This window comes from Microcaecilia unicolor, chromosome 11 (assembly GCF_901765095.1).
Source record: "Microcaecilia unicolor chromosome 11, aMicUni1.1, whole genome shotgun sequence".
Taxonomy (NCBI): Eukaryota; Metazoa; Chordata; class Amphibia; order Gymnophiona; family Siphonopidae; genus Microcaecilia; species Microcaecilia unicolor.
The window spans coordinates 95653097-95680254 of record NC_044041.1 but is presented as its reverse complement, the minus strand read 5'-3'; the positions used below and the strand labels follow the sequence as shown (position 1 = coordinate 95680254).

Genomic DNA, 27158 nt, shown 5'->3' with positions numbered 1-27158 from the left:
ACAATGCACAGCCCTAACATAACTATTGCCAAAAATCTGAAGGCCACATTTTAGAGGTATCCTATCTTCAGTCTGAGTAGTCAATCACTGAACAATATTCTGAATACCTGCAAGATGTACCGTTAACACTGGTAGAAATGATGCACCACCCTGGCAAGGAGAAGGTATGTTACCCTGGGTGTCATAAATTGTTAATGAGCTAATTCAAACTTTGACTTCTAAATTGCAAATTACTCACTGCATGGTGAGCGTTTACAATCCCTCGAGCAATGGACTGGTTAAAAGATACAATGGCTTGTTGAAAACCAAATTGCGACAACTTATGTCTAATGGCATCAACTCCTGGTTGGATGCCTTACCTCTGGCGCTTCTCACCCTGCGCCTCACCATCTGCCTCATTAAAGTTGAGCCCATTGCAATTGTGTACTGGACGCAAAATGCGTCTCATCCCTGGTAATCCTGAACATGTCAGATAGATACTTACTCGGTGTATTGGGATCAAATACAATCCATTATAACACCTTTGTCTTGCCTTTCCCAGGAAATACCAGACAAAAGGGGGGATAATGCTGACCCTCCAAGATCTGACACATTAAAGTTGGAGCATTGGTTCATCACAATTATTACACACACAAGACTTGGAAGGATCCTGTTTACACTGGTTAGGTGATGGCACAGGTACTCTGTAATGATATTATCCCCAGATTTGGCATTCCTTGTAAAATTACTACTAAATCTGCTCAAGTTCCCATGACTGGAGTCGGAAAGTACTGCAACCCATTTCCACACACACTTCCCTTGTTCCCCCTTGGAAACAAGAGCAGAGGATCTGCAACAGAGCTGTGCTAAGCTCCTGCCAGTTAGAGAAGCAGGAATCCACTGGTTAAGACAAAGGTTTTCTTTTGGTCTCGTGTGCTTGAAAGAGAGTATCTCAGGCAAATAGAATGGCATTTGAATCTATAAGATGCAATAGGGAATAATCGTGGGTGACATCCACTTCCAGATACTTCAGTATATAAATGGCAGCAAGCATTTGCCAAAGAGAAGGCAATAGTATTTTAAAGAGTTCTAGACTGTAAGCAGGTTGCTAACTGGGAATAAGAGTGGGCCATCGGTTCAACAGATTTGAGTTTGGATTATGTGGCCCTTCTCCATAATAATTATGACCATGATGTTTATTTATATCTTCCTCTTTCACTGTGAACGTTGTTTGAGGGTCTTATTTAGTGAATCCTTTACCATTGCTGGCATTGTTAATCTTTTGGTGAATCTAATATTATGCCTATTTGCCATTTGTATATTAGTTTTAGTTTACTTATTATAATTGTTTTAGTTTGTTTGACCTAAGCCGCATTGAACTCGAACATGTTTGGGATAATTCGGGGTATATGTGTCATAAATAAATAAATATGCACAAAGTGCAGGCATTTTAAAAAGTATGTGTATGTATTTATCCATTATATGGTAACTTGCCTTGGATAGTCTGTGGAAAGTTTTGAAGAAATCTTTTTATGAAATCATTTATTTCTTACCTATGACATTACTCCGTGTCTCAAGATTTCAGGAATGGCAGCTAATTCTGGGTATTAGTGGATTTTCACATTGTACAACACTATTGTAATTCGACCAAAATGTAAATTGTTAAGCCACTTTGAATTGAAACTTGTTTTTGGATAATAGTGGGATACAAATAAAATAAAATCTAACTACGTTTAGTACTGGTGTTCAGATTCTTGCTCTTTCACCATCATTAATAATGGAATAGCCCTCTTAAGCAGAGCTAACAAAACACTTCTACATGTAACTGTAGTTCCCAGTTGTGTCACAGTGGTGTTTCAATACAACATGGCAAATCCAGTTGTCAAAATGCTTCTTTATTGTTTTCAGAGAGAGAACTGCCAGAGACTCAGAACCCAGCCCAAAATACAATTTTCCTTTTTTTTTTTTTTTAAACCCTTCAGACTTTGGGGCAAAAGAATGTACTTGCAGGCATTCACCTGAATACAGATGAAAACTAGAAAGATTGTTTGTAAAAGATAGCTCAAAATGCCACACAAAATACTTTTTAGAATGACTGCATGAACAAGTGGAACATGTCTATCAGAGTGATGAGAAGCTCACCATACTTACACTACCATGCAAAACATCATAAAAATATTCCAGAGTGCGATGAAAATTCGAAATATCTCAGGCTCAATAGAAATTCCCTGATGTTGTCACCTGAAACAGCAATAAAAAAAGCAGATGTCTTAAAAAAGTTAGGCATATTGAATTGGAATCAGATTGGCACATTCACCACAAATTTAAATTACTGTTGCCCTCTTCAAATAAAAGTCACTTGTTCAGAAATTCAGTTTCTGAATTAGCCCTTTACTCCCGCTCCATAACCTTAAAAAAAACCCCCCAAAAAACACTTGAGTCCCTGGATCAGTTCACTAGGGGCTGACATTAGCTCGTGGCATGCTCAGGCGCATTCAGAACCAAGCAGGTATTTCTTCCTGACACAAATTTCCAGAGTTCTTGAAAACAACAACAGACTTCCCCTGCTCTCACTAAACAAAGAGTGAAGTCCTCCAGTCCATGGCTAGCTACATGTACTGCTGGGCAAGGGATGGTTAATCACTTGCCTACTAACATATCAGAGTTATTACGAGGACAATGTTAAAGGGGACATTGCTGGGTAACTAGGTAGTTACCTGCAAAAATTCTCCAAGGTGAAATCTGCCCTTTTCACAAATGCACATGCTTTTAACCACATTGAAAAGAAGCATTCTCGCAACCTGATGCTCAGAGCAAATGCAAGCGATAGACCACTAACACCTGCATTTGCTCCTGCGGAATGCTCAGAGCCGTCGAGCGTGGTGAAATAACGAGCTTTCCAGCTCCGGGCGCAATGAGCATGTAAATGCATACTAATAAGGGCCTCCCACATTCCTCCCCAATGCTCAGCGGGCAGTGAACCAAAGAAGGGCGCTCCTCCCACGGCAAACTCTAGGCCAGTTGGAGATGGTGTTAGGGTTCTGCCAAGCAGGGGAGGAATAGGGAGAATGAATGGCTCACCCCCCAAATACTAGAAATCCTGGTGGTCCACTGGGACCCCTATTAAGGCATCTCCCCCCCGAAGACATCCTCGGTGGTCTAGCGGTAACCCGCCCCCCCCCCCCCCCCCCAAAAACACTTGTATCTAAAAGGGAGGAGGGGCACGTCTCAAAATGGTAGCACCCGAGGAGGGACTAGGACTGCGTCCTGCCTCCCTTTCAGGTACATGGGGGGAGGGGGTCACTGCTAGGCCACTGAGGACGTCTTTGGGGGGGAGCAGGTGCCTTGACAGGGGTCCTACTGAACCACTGGGGTTTCTAGCATTTCAGTCCCACCAGACCACCAGGACTGACAGTGACAGCCAGCGTCCTGAGCATGTACTGAAAAGTTGTGCTTAATGCACTACTTTCGAGCGAATGTGCCGTGCAATTTCCTCCCCTTAACTCTTAAAAAAAAAAATCTCCCAAATGCTCAACCCTATGGCCAAAAAGTTGCATGTTATTAGCGATGAGCATGAGGGAGTTATTCAGAAGCGCTGATTGGGTGGTATTTCTCCGGTGCCGTTAGGAACAGTGCTGGCGTTCTGAGCATCAGTGAAGTGTTTAGGACGGGGCAACAAACAGTGCACACACAATTCCCATTTTCAAATGACTATTTCACTGCTCACAGAAACAGCAGGGGCAAAGTACACCGGAATTTGTTCAGGTGCAAAAATTACCCCTCGTGAACTAACTCATTGTTGATCACAAGTATATTGCCTTGAGCCTGACCAGGCTGATAAAAGCAAGAGACTAAGACCATACATAGTGTAGGAGCCACTCATTACTTGCCAAGCAAACAGCATCCAAGGGTTCTAAACTGCTGCAGGACTTTGAACACATTTCTTACCAGCCATCATATCTTCCCAGGACTAAGAACCAGAAGATGCTAGCCTGAATTTGCTTGTCACTGCTACACTATGGTCAAAAGCCTTGGATATGAAGACGTTTGAGCTCTAGACATCTCTTGAGTTTTGAAGTGCCTTCCACTTATAAATCCAAATAAATAAGTGTGGCAGCTGCCACTTACAGGATCAGAATAGATGCTCAACAGCAAACAAACACCACATTCATCCTTATAATTCCAAACGTTTCCATTGCTCCAGTGCCAGGAAATCTCCCCCATCCTCGCTAGTGTAGCATAATGATCTAGCAGAGCACTAAGTCACCTTCAGACCCTGTTAGCACGGTTCAGATTTGAAGAGTTCTGGATTAACTCATGTTTTTGCAGAACACAACTCAGAGTCACACCTTTCCAATGTTTTCCATTCACTGAAAGCTACACAAGTTTAAGTGATATAAAAAAATCCTGAGACCTAAAACAGTTAAAATTTCCTTCCCCTCAAACTTTCTGCTTCCCTGTTAAAAGTCTTAAACAAGTATTGATGTCAAGTTTTGCAGAAAAGTGAAAATTGTTCATTTCTGTAGACTTACAGACTAGTAACATGTGTGGACTCTACAGACCCAAAAGATCCTGGCTGTCTGTATAATGGAAGCAGTGCATGAAAGGAGCTGGAGGAAGCAAATGTTCAGCACAGAATAAACTTGACCAAGGACAAACTTATAAGTAGAAACTGTGGGTCTCGGCAGCAAAACAAAACCTAGGTGAGGTTATGCAGCTAACTATCTTTTACTTAGAATTAAAACATGTCTAGGAGACTAGATTGTGACACCTTTTAGTTTGAGTTTATAACTGTACTCACATAATCTCAATTATTTAAAACTGCACATGAGGGCCTCAATTACCTGTAGTTAGTTCTCGAGATTCGTCTCCAAACCCCTGGGTGTCCTTTCTTTTTCTGTTGGGAAATAAGAATAAAGCCACATATAGAAATATTTAAAAATCTAATGCATTCTAGAAAGGTAAACAAAAAGAAAAATGTATTTTTTCACAGCAAAAACAGCTTGAGGACAAGGGATACAGAGTTGGAAGGAGGGACATTTAGAAAAAGTGAAGACACTTTATGGTAGCAGGTATTCTCTGACGACCAGCAGGCTATTCATTCTCAATGTGGGTGACATATCCATGTTGCTCAGTGCAGAACACTTAATAGCATATATACCTTTAAGAGCATGTGCTACTGTTCCCACTGCACATGCGCGAGTGCCTTCTCGCCTGCCACAAGGCACTGGACCAGCAGTACAGAACAAAAGATTCAAAACAACTCCAAGGGAAGGGGGAGGGTAGTGAGAATGAATGACCTGCTGTCCTCAGAGAATACCTGCTACAGGTAAGTAAGCATCTTCATTTTCTCCAAGGACAAGTAGGGCCATACCCTTCTCACATGTGGGAACCCCTAGCTACCAGACTCACCAAAAACACCACCATAGGTCAATTGGACCTCGCAATGGCAAGGGCAAGGGCAAAATAGTAATTAACCTGAACTATATACAACTGTGTGAGAGTGCAGCCTGGAACAGAACACAACAGGCCAAGGGGGGTGGAGTTGGATTACAGACCCTCAACAAATTCTGCAGAGCTGTCTGTCCAAACCAACCATGACGTTGGGTATTCTGCTCAAGGCAATAGTGAGATGTGAATGTGTGGACTGAAAACCATATTGCCAGCTTTGCAAATTTCTTCTATAGGGCTGATCTCAAGTGGGCTACCAACGCAGCCATGGCTCTGACATTATGAGCCTTGACATGACCCTCAAGAGTCAGCCCAGCCTGGGCATAAGTGAAAGAAATGTAATCTGCCAGCCAACTGGAGATTCCAGGTGGCAATCCCTATCCTGTTGGGATCAAAAGAAACAAAAAGCTGGATGGACTGTCTGTAGAGCCTAATCTGTTCTAAGAAAAAGGCCAATGCTTGCTTGCAGTCCAAGATGTGCAGTGGCTTTCGCCGGGATGGGCATAAGGTTTGGGAAAGATCTGGAAGAATGATAGACCTGGTTCAGATGGAACTCTGACACAACCTTAGGCAGGAATTTAGGGTGCATGTGGAGAATTACCTGTTAAGATGAAATTTAGTGTAAGGTAAATCCATTACTAAGGCCTGAAGCTCTCTGACCTTGCAAGCTGAATTAACAGCCACCAAAGATAAGACCTTTCAAGTCAATTACTCAGGTAACAGGAATCAAGCAGTTCAAAAGGAGCTTTCATCAGCTGAGTGAGGACAATGTTGACAACCATCACAGGTAGAGGTTCGATAAGGGGTTTTGTCAAGACAAACCTCTCATGAAGCGAACAGCTAGAGGATGTCCTGAGATGGATTACCTTCCACACAGTGATGGTAAACACTAACTGCATTAAGCTGAAATCCTTATAGATCAGACTCAGGAGAGATGCAGAAGGTATTCAAGAATGGTCTGTGTAGATCAAAAAATAGGGTCTAGGGCCCGGCAAAACCTCCTCCATTGAAAGAATAACACCTCTTAGTGGAATCTCTCCTAGAAGCCAGCAAGACCCTGGAGACACCCTTAGGAAGATGCAAGGAAGCAAATTCTAAGCTCTGAACATCCAGGTTGTGATGGCAGGGACTGGAGGTTGGGATGCAGAAGAGACCCCTCATTCTGCGTGATAGAGTCGGAAAACACTCCAATCTCCAAGGTTCTTCAGAGGATAACTCCCGAAGAGGTAACCAGATCTGCCCTGGGCCAATAATGGGCGATCAGAAATCATTGTCCCCCAGTTTTGCTTGATTTTCCAGCAAGTCTTCCCCACAAGAGGTATGGGAGCATGCAGAAGGCTGTTCCCCCAATGGAGGAGGAAGGCATCCACGCTAGTCTGTCGTGTGCCCTGACCCTGGAAACAGTACCAAGGGACCTTGTGGTTGAATGGAGTGGCAAAGAGATCCACCAAGGGGGTGTCCCACCTCAAAGATTTCATGCTGAGCGACCACTCATGCGGTTGCATGACTCTGCTCAATCTGTGGCCAGAGGTTTGGATTTGCCCACCAGGTATGTGGCTCTGGAAAACCATCCTATTCTTGACGGCCCATTGCTCATCCCTATGGCCTCCTGACACAGAGGGTAACATAGTAACATAGTAGATGACGGCAGAAAAGACCTGCATGGTCCATCCAGTCTGCCCAACAAGACAAACTCATATGGTATAACTTACCTTGATTTGTACCTGCCTTTTCAGGGCCCAGACCGTACAAGTCTGCCCAGCAGTATTTCCCGCCTCCAACCACCAGTCCCACCTCCCATCACTGGCTCTGGCACAGACCGTATAAGCCGCCCTCCCTATCCTCGCCTCCCAACCACCACCACCCCTCTTCCCCCACCTGCTCCGCCATCCAATTTCGGCTAAGCTTCTGAGGATCCATTCGTACTGCACAGGATTCCTTATGCACATCCCATGCATGTTTGAATTCCGTACCATTTTCATCTCCACCACCTCCCGCGGGAGGGCATTCCAAGCATCCACCACCCTCTCTGTGAAAAAATACTTCCTGACATCTTTCCTGAGTCTGCTCCCCTTCAATCTCATTTCATGTCCTCTCGTTCTACCGCCTTCCCATCTCTGGAAAAGATTTGTTTGCGGATTAATACCTTTCAAATATTTGAACATCTGTATCATATCACCCCTGTTCCTCCTTTCCTCCAGGGTATACATGTTCAGGTCAGCAAGTCTCTGCTCATACGTCTTGGAACGCAAATCCCATACCATTCTCGTAGCTTTTCTTTGCAACGCTTCCATTTTTTTAACTTTCTTCGCAAGGTACGGCCTCCAAAACTGAACACAATACTCCAGGTGGGGCCTCACCAATGACTTGTACAGGGGCATCAACACTTCCTTTCTTCTGCTGATCACACCTCTCTCTATACAGCCTAGCAACCTTCTCGCTATGGCCACCGCCTTGTCACACTGTTTCATCGCTTTCAGATCCTCGGATACTATCACCCCAAGATCCCTCTCCCCCTCAGTACCTATCAGACTCTCACCGCCTAACACATAAGTCTCTCATGGGTTTCTACTCCCTAAATGCATCACTTTGCATTTCTTCACATTGAATTTTAATTACCAAACCTTAGACCATTCTTCTAGCTTCCTCAGATCCTTTTTCGTGCTTTCCACTCCCTCCCAGGTGTCCACTCTGTTGCAAATCTTAGTATCATCTGCAAACAGGCAAACTTTACCTTCTAACCCTTCGGCAATGTCACTCACAAATATATTGAACAGAATCGGCCCCAGCACCGATCCCTGAGGCACTCCACTACTCACCTTTCCCTCCTCCGAGCGAACTCCATTTACCACCACCCTCTGTCGTCTGTCCATCAACCAGTTCCTAATCCAGTTCACAAAGGGTATGATCCGGTACCCCCCTGCTTGTTGGTGTAATACATTGCAACCTGGATGTCCGTTTGAATGAGTACAATTTGGTTGAACAGAAGATCTCTGAAAGCTTTTAGAGTGTTCCAAATTGCCCGTAACTCCAGAAGGTTGATCTGAAGATCTGTTTCCTGCGTTGACCAAGCACCCTGGGTGTGAAGCCCATCCAAATGAGTTCCCACCCCAGGCAGGATGCATCCGTCGTCAGCACCTTTTGGGGCTGAGCAATTTGGAATGGAATTTCCACGGTCAAATTGGATCGAATTGTCCACCTGAGGAGGGATTGAGCCAACTCTGGTGTTACTCGGATGTCAGGCCTCTGGGAATCTGGTGAATGTTACCACGTATCAAGGGAGTGACATATACTGTGGAGGATATGTGGCCAAGCAACCTCAACATCTGCCAAGCTGCGACCTGTTGGCTGGCTTGAACCCACATGGCTGGTGTGACTAAAGTGTCTGCTCTCATCAAAGGGAAAGGGAAATGGGACTTGGGGGAAAGTCTCGTACTTGCTGTGTGTCTATCAGGGCTCCAATAAATTCCAAGTGCTGGGCCGGGAGCAGATGGGACTTGGGGTAGTTTAAAATAAACCCTTGAGTTTAAAGGGGGTGGGGGAACTTCTGGGAGAGAGTGGGGTTGTTTGTATGGTTCTGTACTATTTCTCATCACTGTTCCACCACCACAATGTTTGTTATGTCTCTATAATCAACAAAAAGATTCTTTAATAATAAAACAAACTCTAGTAGCTCCAGCACCCAAATTGTTCTCATGGACTCCTGAGCACTGTCCTTCGATGTGCTCTTTAGCAACCAATCGTCCAGGTAGGGAAACACATGGACTCCCAGTCTGTGTAGAACACTGTGACTATCGCTAGACACTTGGTGAAGACTCTGGGAGCTGTCATGAGGCCAAACGGCAACACATGGTACTGGAAGTGACATGTTCTCACCCAAATTCGAGAAGCTTCCTGTGGCCTGGAAGTATCGGGATGTGAGTATAGCCATCCTTTAAGTCCAGAAAGCATAGTCAATCTTGAGCCTGAATCATTGGGAGAAGGGTGCCCAGGGAAACCATCCTGAACTTTTCTTTACCAGGAATTTGTTCAGAGCCCTTGTCTAGGATGGGATGCATACATTCCGTTTTCTTTGGGACAATGAAGTACCTGGAATAGAATCTTTGCCCTTCCTCCCCTGGTGGTATGGGATCAACCGCATGGACCTTTAGAAGGGTGGTAAGTTCCTGTGCTGACAGCTGGAGGAACATGCTCTCTGAAGGCAAGTTGGAGGTCTTGGACACCAATGAAGGGCGTAACCAAGATGGACAATCTGAAGAACCCATCGGTTGGAGGTTACAAGGGACCACCTTCCTTGGAAAAAAATCAGCCTCCCTCCCACCAGTAGATCGTCCAGAATGGTCACTGGTATGGCGGCTATGCTCTGCTGGAGTCACTCAAAAACTTGTCCCCTGTTTTGACTGGGCAGCCAGCTGGGCCTGAGTGCGGACTCTACAGCCAGGGAATGATGAGGTTGGACCAGATGGATGTCTATCTTCTTGGGGAGGAAAGGGACTCTCAGTTCACTTGTAAGTCTCGCAGGATCTTTTGAACCGGGATTCTCACAGCCTCTCTAGGTGAAAATCATAGTCCAGGACCTTGAACATCTCAGCCCTGGGCTTGTCCTCCGTCTCCAACCAAATTGGAATGGCAGCTGCCATTTCCCTGACAAAAGCAGGAAAGGAAAGGCTCTCAGGTGAGACTTCCTCCTTTTCTTTGGAAGGGAGGGGTTAGATGGACTACCATAGGAGTCCTCCTCCGAGAAGTACCTAGGGTCCTCTTCTGACATCCATGAGCACTCCTCATCGGTGTCAGCAAAAATCTCCTCATGGGAGGGCTGAGACCAAGCCTGCCTCGAGAGAGAGGAACCATATTCTTGTTTGGAAGGGCGTTCAGGTGTAGGTTTCACCGTCGACATCGAGGGGGTGCCAGCATGGGCGGCGGTCAACATCTGAACCACATGCAGCACCGGCATCAGAGCCCTCACTGAAGGCTGAGGGCCTTGTGAGGCAGGAAGAAGAGGCATGGCTGGTGCAAGCACCTCAGATGTCAATGCACTCTGTTGGAAAAGCCTTGCCATTCATGGAGAATGGCCTGGATGCGCTCATTGAGGGCCGACACCGCGAAAAGCAAGGGTAAAAGTTCAGAGGCAGCCTGCTAACTGTCGGGGTCGGTGCGGGCACCTGGTCCTGGCTACATGGATACCCCACATTGGCACCTCCTCAATGGAAGGAGAGCGCACATCCCTGCACTGATGCTTCTCGGAGAAAACGGAACCCTCAGTACCCTGGTGCTCCTGGCACCATGCGTCAAGGGGGGATCGATGCTTGTGCTTCTTGGCCTTTGCCCGATACCGAGGACATTGAATCCCCAAACGTCCTTGGTGTCGGGTCCGATGCTGACCAGTACCAGGGGCCCTGCACAGCGGCCAGAATTGAGGCAGGTGGAGACCTGATCAATGCACACCCATTCCCAGTGTCAGACATGGTCCAGCAGCCATGGGACCAATGAACCCGATGCCGATGCATGCACCTTCGCCAATGTCAACAATTTGGACCGATCTCCAAACCTTTTGTCTTCTTGAGCCTCTCTGGACAGTTGGGTTCTTTTCTGCATATACAGACAAAGAATACAGCTGGCAAGGGAATGTTCTAGCCCCAGATACTGCAGACACCAACAATAGGTGTCTTTTGCAGAGATGATCTGAATGTAGAGAACACAGCACTTGAAGCCACTGGGAACCTTCAATGACATGAAAAGGAAAACAGCCATAGCCAAATCAAATGACTTGATGGTGGCTTAAAAAAAAAGGGACAAAGCACCAGAGAAAAGACGAGGAAAAAAAATCCTGACTGGAGTTCTGGCTTAAGGGGCCTACAGAGCGTGGAAAAAAAAAATTAAGGAAACTTAAAGTTGGGGGAAAACCTGATTAAAACAATAAACAGAGGGAGAAAAATATACCAAACGGAAAACAAAATAAAACAGGGAAAAAACCCTGCAGGGAAGGCACCAAAAAAAAGCTCAAAAAGTATCTCACTAATCAGACGCAGTGAGGAGCCGCAAAGAGTGCGTTCTCTCCTCACAGAAAATGAAGAAACTGCTGGTCCTGCGGTCTTGCAGCAGGTAGGAAAGCACTCGCGCATGCACAGTGGGGATACTAGCGTGTGAGAGAGAGAGTGTATGCGAGACAGAGAGAGTATGAGAGAGTATGTGTATGATACACAGAGACAAAGAGAGTGTATGAGAGGGACTGTGTGACACATGGAGGGGCATAATCGCACTGGGTAATGTGGATGACCTCATCCACATGTGAGAAGGATATAGCCTACTTGTCCTTGGAGAGTATATCTTTACTGAGAGAGTGATAGAAACCTGGAATCTCCTACAAGCTGGAGCAGATGTATGAAAACCTATGACAGAATTCAAGAATGTTTGGAACACAAGAGTCTAGTGATTAGGGCCAGGGAGGGATCACAGAGCACCTGACATAATAGACCAAGGGCAACAGGGCAGACTGAGTGAACCAAGACTATAGCCAGTACAGCAGCTCCCAAGCAGGCAGTGGGAAAGCCACTTTGATTGTCACGGTCATGCTTCGGGGAAAGGAGATAGAGCATGTGCATGAGGGTACACAGAACTATAAGAACTGCAGCAACAAAGTTATTACAAAATTGTAAAAATAAGAACTTACAGTTTAAAATTTAAGACTGCTCCCGCATTCATGAGCAATGTCCTAAAAAAAAAAAAATGGGCAAAAAATGTTACCAACAGAATTCAGATAAGCTGCCTGATATCAGTGAAAAGACACCCAGAACAGCTCCCAGAAATAATTGTTTCAGATACACAAATGTCAGGCTGGAAGCTGGAAGGCCCAGAGTTTGATGCATCAAGTTGAATCTATGTCCTTTTGGTTATTCCTGCCTTTACCACATCCTAAGACTTTAATATCTGCAACGCCACCTCCTCATTCATATTTGGTCAAATTATCTAAGTCTGCTCTAATTTCTGGTACCAAGCAGAACTGAGTCCATGCCTTTAGGATCCATTACCAATGACCTATTTTTTTGGGGGGGCAATTATCGATGGACTGCATTTCCAAACTTAAGTGTATGGTAGTTCTATTTGCTTAACATAGTAACGTAGTAGATGACGGCAGAAAAGACCTGCACGGTCCATCCAGTCTGCCCAACAAGATAACTCATATTTGCTGCTTTTTTGTGTATACCCTACTTTGATTTGTAACTGTGCTCTTCAGGGCACAGACCGTATAAGTCTGCCCAGCACTATCCTCACCTCCCAACCACCAGCCCTGCCTCCCAACCACCGGCTCTGGCACAGACCGTACAAGTCTGTCCAGCACTATCCCCGCCTCCCAACCACCAGTCCCGCTTCCCACCACCAGCTCTGGCACAGACCGTATAAGTCTGCCCAGCACTATCCCTGCCTCCCAACCACCAGCCCCGCCTCCCGATCTTGACTAAGCTCCTGAGGATCCATTCCTTCGGCACAGGATTCCTTTATGCTTATCCCACGCATTTTTTAATTCCGTTATCATTTTCATTTCCACCACCTCCCGCGGGACGGCATTCCAAGCATCCACTACTCTCTCCGTGAAAAAATACTTCCTGACATTTTTCTTGAGTCTGCCCCCCTTCAATCTCATTTCATGTCCTCTCGTTCTAACCATCTTCCCATCTCCGGAAAAGTTCGTTTGCGGATTAATACCTTTCAAATATTTGAACGTCTGTATCATATCACCCCTGTTTCTCCTTTCCTCCAGAGTATACATGTTTAGTTCAGCAAGTCTCTCCTCATACGTCTTGTAACGCAAATCCCATACCATTGTCGTAGCTTTTCTTTGCACCGCTTCAATTCTTTTTACATCCTTAACAAGATACGGCCTCCAAACCTGAACACAATACTCCAGGTGGGGCCTCACCAACGACTTATACAGGGGCACCAACACCCCCTTCCTTCTGCTGGTCACACCTCTCTCTATACAGCCTAACAACCTTCTAGCTACGGACACCGCCTTGTCACACTGTTTCATCGCCTTCAAATCCTCAGATACTATCACCTTAAGAACAATAAAATTCTTCCCTCCAGACAGCCATTACGCGGGTAATTTTAAAAGATATTTGTGTCCATAAAACTGATTTATACAGAGAAATGGTTTCTTAAAAATCGCTCAGACTAGATGCCGGTAAAAGTATATATATGCATGCAATGTCATTTGTGCATACTTTCACCCAGGATGAGCAGAGGAGTTTCCAGTGGTAGATTTGCCAGCATACTTTTGATTTTCAAAATATATGTGTAAATATTGCATGCACTAATTAGCATATGTAAATAACACAAGGTTAACCAATGTCATTAAAATTATGATTCTAAAATTGTGTTTGTGTCTTAAATAGCAATTGTCACACGTTTATGGTGTTGTCATGGTAGGGTTCATACATCCTAGAATTTGATACACATAAAGTCAGCCCCAATTCCCATTCACATGCAAATTTAAAAAAAAAAAAAAATTCAACTTGAACTATTAACCCTTTTCTACTACTACCTCCAAAAACTTCAGCTTTTAAACCAAATTTCATACACATCAGAACTTAACTTGAAACAGACATTTGCTGTATTTTTGATTCTGAGAGCTTTGTATTTAAAATCCAGATTGTGCATCTCCAGAGAGAAAAAAAGCGATTATTTTACATGTTTTCCAATCCTCAATAGTTGGAACATGGAAAAAGAACAAGTTATTCCCAATGACAGCAAGAAATGATATCTATGGCATGGTGCCCTTTAAACTTAAAAGATAAATAAATAGGCTGCATTTGTAAATGTGTTAACCACTGTAAATACTCATTACTTTGGTGACTGCACAGGAGAAAATAATGCTTCTTGTGGTCTTGAGCAAAATCACTTCATTCTCCATTGCCTCAAGTACAAGTTACGCCCTTTACTAAAGCTTAGCACATGCTAAATGCTCAACATCCCTGGCACTTAGTGCACACTAAGCTTTAGTAAAAGGGCCCCTTAGATTGTAAGCCCTCTGGGATACACGGAAATACTTACTGTAACCAGATATAACTCACCTTAAACCACTACTAAAAAAGTGTGAATCCATTTATCTATGCAGATGATATAACCATCTCTATTCCCTTCCATTCCTCATTGGATGAAATCAAAGATCTGATTGAAGCGAGTTTTTCCATCATGGATCATTGGGCTGAGGTATTTCGGTTTAAGTTAAAGATAAAACTCAGTGTCTGGTGCTCTCGTCCATCCATACCAGATTTTCATCCAGCTTGCTTGTCATTAAAGACCAGACTCTCCCTATTTCAAAGAGCCTAAGACTTCTAGGTGTTGAGCTGGACCCTTACCTGCAACTGGATTTGCAAGTGCGAGTGGTCACCAAGCGGATGTTCTACACAATGTGGAGACTGCGGCGCATTAGGTTTTGTCTCACCAGAGAGCTCTTCCGCACACTCGTTCACTGGTTAGTTCTATCTCACCTTGACTACTGCAGCGGGATTTACGCGGGCTGCCAGGAGCAACTACTGAGAAAGTTCCAGACTGCCCAGAACACTGCTGCAAGACTCATCCTGGGCAAATCGCGCATGGTTCCCACGCAGCCTCTACATCTCAATCTACACTGGCTCCCAGTAAGAGAGCGAATTGCTTTCAAGCTCTGCACCTTAACGCATAAAATAATTTACAGTCTAGCTCCAGAATACATGATTCCTTTAATAGACCTCCTACGTAGAAATGCCATCAACACAGCCACCACCTATCTCCAACTGCATTATCCGTCTTGCCGGGATGTCAAATACATGCTTCTTTTTGCCTCTACTTTTCACTACTCCAGCCTGAAGACTTGGAATGCTTTACCTCTGAACCTAAAATCTCAATCTGACCATCACCTTTTCAAGAAGATGTTGAAAACGTTCCTTTTTGAAAAAACTTACTCCATTAGTAATTCTGCTGTTTAGTCACCCTAGTTGTTGTTAGTGCTCTCTCCTTATTCTGCTGTAAAATTCATGTGTTGTACCTCTCTACTTTTGTAATTTCATGTAAGCCACATTGTGCCTGCATTTGTGGGAAAATGTGGGGTATAAATGAACCATAAATAAATAAATAAATTTACATACACACATTGACACCCAGACATAATGGGAACAACATATTTACCAAATTAACAAAAGCAGATCAGATTATTTATATTGAATAATATGTCCCAATTCATGCCAAACTGTATAGTGAGGTGTTTCCATGGGAAAAATCAGCATAGCTGTGCTCCCCATATACTTAGATTTATCACTTTAAACCTTATATCGAATAGGGTCTCTCTATAGTCAATGACCTAATGTATGTTACAATCTAATTTATTACTCAGGAACCTTCATGCAATGCCATAATGTATTCTTCTTTACCATGTATGTATGCACACGGCATATTATTATTTATTGCATTTGTACCCCACATTATCCCACCTTTTTGCAGGCTCAATGTGGCTTACAGAGTGTCGTTATGATGAAGTCATTACATGATCTTAAATACATAAGCTGAGAGTAAATGAATTAGATGCAGGTCATTACATGATTATAAATACACTAGTAAAAAAGGCCCGTTTCTGACACAAATGAAACGGGCGCTAGCAAGGGTTTCCTGGGTGTGTGTATGTTTGAGAGAGTGTGTGTAAGAGTGATTGTGTGTGAGAGAGTGAATGTATGTGTGTGAGAAAGAGAGTGTGGGTGCGAGCATGTCTGTGAGAGAGTGTGTGTGTGAGAATGAGAGTGTGTGCGAGTGTGTGAATGTGACACTGTGTGAGACATATAGGCATATTTTCAAAGCACTTTGGGAGGCTAAGTTCCATAGGTTTCTATGGAACTTTGGGAGGCTAAGTGCTTTGAAAATGAGCTTGATAGAGTGTGTGGTGGTCAGTGTATGAGATTGAGAGAGACACTGTGTGTGTGCCAGAGATACCTCCCTCCCTCCCTCTGTGTGGTTGCAGGACCCCTCCCCGCCTTCTGGTCCCCCTCTCCCCCTTCTGTCATGTCTCAGGACCCCCCTTTCCCCCTCTGGACCCCTCCCCCTCCTTCTTCTTTCTCTCACACAGTCATGTTCATGCTTGAGCTGGTCCTGGATGTATTTGGAGACAGTGTCATTTTTTTTTTTTGGCAGGCTTGGGAGAGCTGTTTGTCTTTTGCTGCTTCTATACTTAATTGTTTGATTGGGGCTGGCAGATGGGCGTGATCCGTTGCTGTAATTCGGGTCCTGTTCGTTTGCTGGGGCCATCGAACCTTCCTCTGTGTGTGGACAGCAAACTTTGAATCAGCTGTGGGTGTGGAGGCGTGCGCCGTTGCTGGGCATCAAGCTGTGCATTCCCGTTTGATCCTTTCTTGTGCTCTGATAGCGGCGCCGCAGCACATGGTCTTGGGTCCTTTTGAGGTTGAGTGTGACTCTTGTGAGTGTGCGCAGGGCTCCGTTTCTTGTGGTCGAACGTGAGTCCTTTCCCGGAGAACGACATGTGTTCCGTCTGTAAATGCCAAGGCTGACTCCGTATTGGACAGCGTGTGGGTAATCTTGGGGCTGGGGAGCTATGTGCTTTGGGAGGAGGGGCTAGTTTTAAGGTCTGTGGAGCGGGCAGTGACAGCTGAATCGTAGGCAGGGGGAGGAGTACAGAAACTCTCCTCCCCCTGCCTGGGTCGCTAGTTCGTTTCATTGGTTGTCATTGCTCCGCCATCGACGTCATCACGTTTGACGCATCGTGGGTGGGGCAGACACTACTGGACGAAAAGCGGTCTCAGCCGCCTCATTTTAGAACGTTGGGAAAGTGAGGCTTCATTAGAACGTTGGAGGTGCGTTTTATATAGAGAGATAGGCTGAAAGTAGATGAGTTAGATGCAAGGTGCTAGGAAGGTGTTGTGAGAGGCGTTTTTGATGCACCTGAGTGATGAGGAGTGATTTATTAAGGATGTCTTTCGTAGGCTTTGTTGAAGAGGTGTGTCTTCAAAGATTTGCGAAAGCTGGTTAGATTGTCCATATTTTTCAGGGCCATGGGTAATGCGTTCCAGATCTGTGTGCTTTTATACGCAAAAGTAGTGGCGTATGATTGTTTGTATTTAATTCCTTTGCAGCTGGGGAAGTTCAGATTGAGGAATTTGCGGGCTGATCTTTTGGCGTTTCTAGGTGGTAGGTCCACTAGGTTTAACATGTAGAGTGGGGCGTCTGCGTGGATGATTTTGTGGACGGTTGTGCAGATCTTGAACTCGATTCCTTCCTTGAGTGGTAGCCAATGTAGTTTCTCTCTTAGAGGTTTTGCCCTCTCGTATTTAGTTTTTCCAAAGATGAGTCTGGCTGCGGTGTTCTGGGCTGTTTGGAGTTTTTTAATGGTCTGTTCTTTACAGCCTGCGTACAAAGTGTTACAGTAGTCCAGATGACTTATTACTAATGACTGTACTAGGGTACGGAAGATGTTTCTTGGGAAAAAAGGTTTTATTCTTTTGAGTTTCCACATCGAGTAGAACATTTTTTTCGTTGTATTCTTCACGTGGTATCGAGTGTGAGGTATCGATCAATAGTGACTCCAAGAATTTTCAGGTTTTCTGAGATAGGGAGTATGCAGTATGGTGTGGTTATGGTAGGGTAATTGATTGTGTTGTATTGGGAAGTGAGAACTAGACATTGAGTTTTTTCTGCGTTCAGTTTTAACTGGAATGAGTCCGCCCAAGAGTGCATGATTTGGAGGCTCTGGTTTATCTCGTTGGTTATTTCGTTTAAGTTACTTTTGAACGGGATGTGGATCGTGACATCATCCGCGTATATGTAGGGGTTAAAGTTCTGGTTGGCTAGAAGTTTGGCTAGTGGTATCATCATAAGGTTGAAAATAGTTGGCGAAAGGGGGGATCCCTGAGGAACTCCACATTCCGGTGTCCAAGGTGGTGATCTGTCATTATTCGTTGTTACTTGGTATAATCTGTTCCATATATATGCTCCATGTATGTTACCATGTATGATTGCACCTTAACGCAATACCATTTGTAATTCTGTTACCCGGAAATGGCAACCGCCATTATGGCAAATGTAAGCCACATTGAGCCTGCAAATTGATGGGAAAATGTGGGATACAAATGCTACAAATAAATAAATAAAATAAACTGAAGAGGAGAAGCTGTATGAAGTTGGAAACACAAGAGGGATCCTGCCGTTTTAGTATCACTACTACTATAAATCATTTCTATAGCGCTACCAGTCATACGCAGCGCTTCACAATTGAACATGAAGAAAAGACAGTCCCTGCTCTAAGAGCTTACAATCTAAATCAGGACAGACAGACAGGACAAATAAGGGATAAGGGTAGGACAGACAGACAGGCCACATAGGGCAAGGGACTATTGAAGAGAGGAAGCAAGTTGCAGCAATCAGTCTGTATTTAGAAAAAAACAAGAAGATGCTATTGATGTACTTAGAGTAAACTTTTACAATAATAAAATATAGAGCTTATAATAAGATATTTTACAAGAATAAAATATAGAGCTTGAAAATGATATTAAATACACAGATTGTCAATACTAGGATAAGGAATCTACCATTGGAAACCACACCCTTTAAATTATATGTCGTCTATGAGTGAATTCTGATGCTTTAACCTGAAAATGTCAAAGAGAAGAAGCAGCACAAACTCTCAGCAGAACACCAAAGAAAAGCCACACAGGTGCAGAAGCCGACAACTGATTTCCAGCATGGGAATGAAATCTTCAAAGTTTCTTTATTTAAAGGCTCCAGAGAAATTACCAGATACGGGTCCATGTTTCGGCAAACAGCCCCTCATTGCAGCTGTGCATTGAGAGCTGTTTTGAGAGACTACATACTGTATCCAGTTCAGTATTTTATCCTGGAATCTACATTCATCTATTGCACAAAGTTCAAATTCTGTTTACACAGACAGAGTCTTGTGACCCCTGAGGCGCATCCGCCAAAACACGGGCCCATGTTATCTTTAAATAAAGAAACTTTGAAGAATCACTACCAGGCTGGAAGTCAGTTTGTCACCCTCTGCTCCTGTGTGGCTTTGCCTTAAACTCAAAGCCATGGACCATTAAGACAACGTTCCACCAAAATGTAACATTAAAAAAAAAAGAAAAATTTTCCAATTGACATAAACCATTTGAGTAGTCAAGGCCAATAGTATATCAAATAATGTAGCATTTACTTTTGGGGGTTTATGCTATTTGAAAAATAAAATTTGCCAAGAAAAAAAATCTAGTTCATGGCATGCTAGTATTTAATTGATTATGATCAATAAACCTACTATAAACCCGGGGGAGAAAGGTCTGCAATCGTCGCAGTTCGAAAGAATAAAAGCTTATTTACCCGAATAATAATACGTCTCCGATCATCTTCAGGCCACCTCACCGAGCAGCCCGTCACCCAGCCAAGAACCAACCTTCCGGCTAACCTCCTTGTTCCTTCCGGGCCCGGCTCCTACCCCCGACCAATAACCAATCACGGAAAGCCCAGGAGGAGGCCCCTCAATCTAACCTTCTTGGTTTAGCTTAGTTGGCCGGCAGAGGAAGCGCCTCCAAACTCGTCACACAGAGTCGCAGGAGGTGTGACATCAGGGATTGTTTACAACAGGTCTTAGCCGCGCCGCGCCCTGACGTCTTCGGAGGGTTGCTATGGGAACGCAACAACGCGCCACTTGCCCTAGAACGATACTGGGATAGCTAGTCTCCTTAAGCCGCTCTTGGAACCGAACCGAAGCCGAACTGTCAAGGCTGCTTTGATGTCAGGGCCGGTGTGATTAGTACGAGAGGATTTGGTAAAGTGTCCCCGCCCGGTTGAGAGCCCGAGAACAGTCCACGACAGAAGGGGCACATACATATCCTGCAGTATTTGGGTGTCTTGCTGGTGACCTGGGGTAAAGTGCTAGTGTCCGAGCAGGGGAACCCTGCATGAGAAGCTAGCATCACTTCACTGTCTGCATTTGTCACTTGAGCTGTCAGTATTGAAAATTAAATCTACTCACAAAGGGGTGCTTTTACTAAGGTGCGCTGAAGAACGACAACGAGGATGCAGCAGCCCACAGGCCCACCTGCCCTGAATGCACTGGACGACGGCCACACGGGAGCGGAAACAGAGACCAACCCAATCGGTTTCAACGTGTTCACGTCACCTGGTCTCCTGTCCATTATTATTTTTTTTAAATAATCTTTTTAAGGTTATTTAACATTACAATAATACAAAATCATATAGAGCTGACATGTATTCGTTATTAACATGTTATATATGCATACACAAGGAAGAACAAAACGCTTCAAACATGAAGCATAAAACAAGATAAATGAGCAGATGAGAGGAAACACTCTTACGGTACACTGGAAATTGCTGAGTGTTTAGATAAATAATGATCAAACTTAAGCCTTTTATGCTTACATTTACAATTTGGGGAAATGAACTTTAGAGAAATGTCTTCCTATTTCTTAAACAATAGTACAGTATTCCACCATAAAAAATAGACAAGTTAGAATTATCTTTCCAGTGTTGAATAACCAATTTTAGAGCTAAGGAGATGAGAAAATGAGAGAGGCTTCTTCATTTGAGAGAGAATAAAACATTACAAGAGATTTCCAGATAATTGCTTAAAAGCCAAGGGATTTGTAAATTCTATAATTTCCTGCATTTTGGACCAAATATCAAGCAAAAAGGTGTTTACATTGTTACAATCAAATAATATATGTTTAAGTGATCCTTTTTGTTTGGAACAGGACCAACATAAATCAGTAGAGGAAAAATTGCTTTTAAATGATTTAAAAGAGATTGAGTGATGGAGGAAGAGAGAGAAGATCTGGGGCCATGGAGCTAGAAAAGAGACCATTGTTTATCTGACAATTGCTCACTAGAATCAGTTTCCCAAGCTTTCTGCGAAGAAGAGCATAATTGTTTAGAGTGAGTTTGAAATATTTTATAATACTGAGGGAACCAATGGGAAGTTATATCTTTCAGAAAGGATAAAAAGTGGTAATATTTGTATTAATGGTAACTTCAATAGATTTATTGAAAAAATACCTAGGTATTTAATAATATCTGTTTGGATTTTAAATGGTAAGGATACTAAATTTTGAAAGTCAACCAAGAGCCCTGTTTACTAAGCTGTGCTGTAGGCGCACTAACTTTTTAGTGTGCACTAAAAATTAGCATTCGCTAACTAACGCTAGTGACACATAATGGGTGTCTCTATCATTAGCGTGTGCTAATTTTTTGTGTACACTAAAATGTTTGCACACCTATAGTGCAGCATAGTAAACAGGACCCTAAATTATTAAGAGGGAGACATTCTGTTTTACCTCAATTCAGTTTGTAGTCTGATATGTGGGGAAAAATCTTTAATTAAGTTTAATATATGAGGAATTGAATTGGAGGTGGTATAAAGAAGTAAATCATCTGCATAAAGGGACAATTTAACTTCAAAGTTATTAGTTTTGTAATCGATTAATGGATTTTGTTTAAGGATTTGGCTAAATGATCAATTGCTAGATTAAACAAAAGGGGGATAGGGAACATCCCTGTCTTGTAGCTCTGTTTACAGAGAAGGCAGACGAGAGTATATCATTGACAAAGATTCTGGCTTGGGGATTTAAATACAGGATTTTAATCATATTATTAAAAGGAGTGTCAAAACCAAACTAGGATAGAACCTTAAATAAATAAGACCATTCCACTCATTCAAATGCCTTCTCTGCATCCAGGGATAGAGCAACCAAGGACTGAATAATTAGATGCTGAGGAAAGTATATTACAAAAAAGTCTTGACTTATTGGAGGTGGATCTATTTGGCATAAATCCATTCTGATCTGGATAGGTTAATGACGGGAGGATGGAGGACAACCTGAAAGCTAGCAGTTTGGTATTTATTTTACTGTCAAGATTTATAAGTGATATCCTATATAATAATTCTCACCTCCAACGTTCTATTGGTCTTGCTGCCTGTGTTCGTGACTTCTTTGGAGTTGGTCTGCTAGGCTCCGTAACACAAGTTGACGTCACACGCAGCACTGACCAACCGCACAATAGCAGCACGAGACCCCACCCCTGCCACCCTTGCCATCACGCCCCCCCCCCCCCAGGTCGCTGCCGCTCCCCCCTCCACCCCCCTGAGGTCGCCACTGCTCCCCCCTCCACCCCCCCGAGGTCGCCCCTTCACCCCCCCCAGTGTCGCCACCATTCCCCCCCTCCACCCCCCACTCCCGAGGTCGCCGCAGCCACTGCTCCCCCCTCTACGCCCCCTCCGTGAAAGCAGTGCTGCAGGCAGCAGAACGCCTCCCTTCGGCCCTCCTTCCCTCACGGAAGTTGCGTCAGACAAGGGCGGGACACAGGAAGGGAAGGAGGCCCGAAGGGAGGCGTTAAGCTGCCTGCACCGCTGCTTTCATGGAGGTGAGACTGCAATTTCAATGCAGAGGGCAGACGGTCGACGACAGAGGGAAGGCGGGGGGGGGTCCTGAGTCCGGGGGGGGGGGTCCTGAGATCAGAGAGGGGGAGGGGGTCCTGAGACCTGAGAGGGGGGAGGGAGGGGAGAGGGGGAAGGGGATCCTGAGACCAGAGAGGGAGGGAGGTATCTCTGTCACGCACACACTCTGTCTCTCTCTCTCTCTCTCACCGTCAGTGTCTTTCTCTCACTCTCACACACTGTCTCTCATACACTTTATGTCTCTTACTGTATCACATTCACTCTCTATGTGTCACACAGTCCCTCTCACACACTCTCTCTGTCTCATACACTCTCTTGGAGGCATATTTTCAAAGCACTTAGCCTTCCAAAGTTCCATAGGTTTCTATGGAACTTTGGAAGGCTAAGTGCTTTGAAAATATGCCTCTTGGTCTCACAGAGAGTCTGTGTACTACTACTACTAGGCATTTCTATAGCACTTCACAAAAAATCAGGAAGAACAAATCCACAAACCAAGTTAAACCTTAAACTCACTATATTAAACTTGGGTTCAAAATAATTTATCTTTTTTTATTTTTATGTATGCACTTTAAAAAAATACTATAAAGTGTTTTAAATTATTTTAAATGTGCTCAGACCATACCGTTTACACCCATTATATCCCCAAGAGGAATATGTGGTGGTGTCACAATGGAACCATCATTGCACATATGATGTTCCACCTCCTAATATTTGTGTATGTACATACAGCTGAGCCCAAGTAGATCTTAATCACTGGTGTATGCGTATATTTATAATGCATATGTATAGGTCATAAACTATTCACATTAAATATTGCTAGACTTGAGCTCAAACCTCCACCCATAGATTATGGTGCTTTCCTTATTACCATCTAATACATGGATAATAAAACATACCATTCAACATTTGTTTGAACCTAAAGGAGGTAAATGTTAATTCATGACACCCTGATCTCACTTCCCCCACATATCTTACAAAAACCAACCCACAGTGCGATATACACTCATATTCACATAATTATTTCACTTCCCTTGGGGTATATTGTGCTCCTGCTTGTGCTTCATTAAAATCACATATCATTCATCCATTCCAATCTTGCCATCAAAATAACTGCTCCCTTTAACTCTGGCCGAGTTTCAAAAGTCTTCATCAGAAAGGGAAACTAAAAATAGGAAAACACTCTTTTACAAACATACCACACTTACAGGGTGAAGTATACACTCACAAAGCTTCAAACAAACTCACTGTATTAGAACAAAATAACTCACAATACTAATCTTTTAAACCAATTTACAGGCATCATAAATCCCCCGGGTAGGATCGCCTCTGGAACCCTTCCTCACTCCACGGAGAGCGTCTGACGTCACGCTCCCGTGCTCCTTAAGTACCTGAATTAGTGCAGCTCTGACCTTAGCATTTACCAGCTGAAAACAACTTCCCTTAAAGTGACAGCAACTTTCTTAGAACTTTCTTAAACCCTCCCGAGCCTACAGCCCTTAAACATAAGTATCAAAGCTCAGAGACAATTGTAAAACCACAGGGGGTCAATTTAACACCAGTCAAAGCCACTCCACCTCCCTGTTCAATCCCGAAGGGTGAACAGTGTTCCAGGAAAATATCAGACGCTGCTCCTTTTGGGCTAGAATTTCACTTAAATTGCCCCCTCTGGTCAATTCAATATGAAGCAGCACTGTATAACGTAAATCCTGAATGTGATGATTATACTCCTGCCAGTGTCCAGATAAAGGAGCCTCAGGCTTACATGTACGAATGTTACTGACATGTTCCCCAATCCGAATCTTGATTTTTCTAGTTGTATGACCAATATAAAAAAACCCACACGGACACCATATGCAGTATACAACCCCCTGAGTTGTACCATACTGCATATAGTGTCCGTGTGGGTTTTTTTATATTGGTCATACAACTAGAAAAATCAAGATTCGGATGGGGAACATGTCAGTAACATTCGTACATGTAAGCCTGAGGCTCCTTTATCTGGACACTGGCAGGAGTATAATCATCACATTCAGGATTTACGTTATACAGTGCTGCTTCATATTGAATTGACCAGAGGGGGCAATTTAAGTGAAATTCTAGCCCAAAAGGAGCAGCGTCTGATATTTTCCTGGAACACTGTTCACCCTTCGGGATTGAACAGGGAGGTGGAGTGGCTTTGACTGGTGTTAAATTGACCCCCTGTGGTTTTACAATTGTCTCTGAGCTTTGATACTTATGTTTAAGGGCTGTAGGCTCGGGAGGGTTTAAGAAAGTTCTAAGAAAGTTGCTGTCACTTTAAGGGAAGTTGTTTTCAGCTGGTAAATGCTAAGGTCAGAGCTGCACTAATTCAGGTACTTAAGGAGCACGGGAGCGTGACGTCAGACGCTCTCCGTGGAGTGAGGAAGGGTTCCAGAGGCGATCCTACCCGGGGGATTTATGATGCCTGTAAATTGGTTTAAAAGATTAGTATTGTGAGTTATTTTGTTCTAATACAGTGAGTTTGTTTGAAGCTTTGTGAGTGTATACTTCACCCTGTAAGTGTGGTATGTTTGTAAAAGAGTGTTTTCCTATTTTTAGTTTCCCTTTCTGATGAAGACTTTTGAAACTCAGCCAGAGTTAAAGGGAGCAGTTATTTTGATGGCAAGATTGGAATGGATGAATGATATGTGATTTTAATGAAGCACAAGCAGGAGCACAATATACCCCAAGGGAAGTGAAATAATTATGTGAATATGAGTGTATATCGCACTGTGGGTTGGTTTTTGTAAGATATGTGGGGGAAGTGAGATCAGGGTGTCATGAATTAACATTTACCTCCTTTAGGTTCAAACAAATGTTGAATGGTATGTTTTATTATCCATGTATTAGATGGTAATAAGGAAAGCACCATAATCTATGGGTGGAGGTTTGAGCTCAAGTCTAGCAATATTTAATGTGAATAGTTTATGACCTATACATATGCATTATAAATATACGCATACACCAGTGATTAAGATCTACTTGGGCTCAGCTGTATGTACATACACAAATATTAGGAGGTGGAACATCATATGTGCAATGATGGTTCCATTGTGACACCACCACATATTCCTCTTGGGGATATAATGGGTGTAAACGGTATGGTCTGAGCACATTTAAAATAATTTAAAACACTTTATAGTATTTTTTTTTAAAGTACATACATAAAAATAAAAAAAGATAAATTATTTTGAACCCAAGTTTAATATAGTGAATTTCTATAGCACTGCCAGGGTTATGCAGCGTTGTACAAGTTTAAACATGGGGAAGGACAGTCCCTGCTCAAGAGAGCTTACAATCTAAAGGAAACAAGCTATGTAGTCAGTATAGGTATCATGAATGGGGAAGGTGGTTAGTCGCCAAAAATAAGGGAGAAGAGATGGGCTTTGAGTAAGGACTTGAAAATGGGCAGGGAGGGCGCATGGCGTATGGGCTCGGGAAGTCTGTTCCAGGCATAAGGTGATGCGAGGCGGAAGGGGCGGAGTCTGGAGTTAGCGGTGGTGGAGAAGGGTACAGATAGGAGTGATTTGTTCTGAGAGCAGAGGTTACGGTTGGGAACATACGGGGAGAGGAGGGTAGAGAGGTAATGGGGGGCTGCAGATTGAGTGCACTTGAAGGTCAATAGGAGAAGCTTGAACTGTATACGGTAGCGGATCAGGAGCCAGTGAAGCGACTTGAGGAGAGGGGTGATATGTGAGTATCGGTTCACGCGGTAGATAAGACGTGCGGCGGAATTTTGGACAGATTGAAGGGGGGATAGGTGGCTAAGCGGGAGGCCAGCGAGGAGAAGGTTGCAATAGTCAAGATGAGAGGTAACGAGCGAGTGGACGAGTGTTCGGGTGGTCTGTTCAGAGAGGATGGGCGAATTTTGCTAATATTATAGAGGAAGAAGCGACAGCTGTCTGCTGGATATGGGCAGAAGGAGAGGGAGGAGTCGAAAATGACTTCGAGATTGCGGGCTGAAGAGACAGGGAGGATGAGGGCATTGTCAACAGAGATGGAAAGTGGGGGAAGAGGAGAAGAGGGTTTGGGTGGAAAGACAAGGAGCTCAGTCTTTGCCATGTTCAGTTTCAGATGCCGGTTGGACATCTAGGCAGCGATGTCTGAAAGGCAGGCCGAAACTTTGGCCTGGGTTTCGACTGTGATGTCGGGAGTGGAGAGGTAAAGCTGGGTGTCATTAGCATAGAGATGGTACTGGAAACCGTGTGATGAGATCAGCGAGCCCAGGGAAGAGGTGTATATCGAGAAAAGAAGCGGTCCAAGG

General features: G+C 43.9%; 1 protein-coding gene across 1 annotated transcript; it reads right to left on the bottom strand.

Annotated features, from left to right (window-relative positions):
* Positions 1-2126: 2126 nt before the first annotated feature.
* On the bottom strand, positions 2127-19989 carry SMIM7 (small integral membrane protein 7). The gene is given in 5 exon segments (XM_030219930.1): positions 2127-2179; positions 2182-2220; positions 4824-4876; positions 12101-12142; positions 19783-19989. Coding segments are annotated over 5 exon segments (213 nt in total). The 5' UTR covers positions 19809-19989.
* Positions 19990-27158: the final 7169 nt, after the last annotated feature.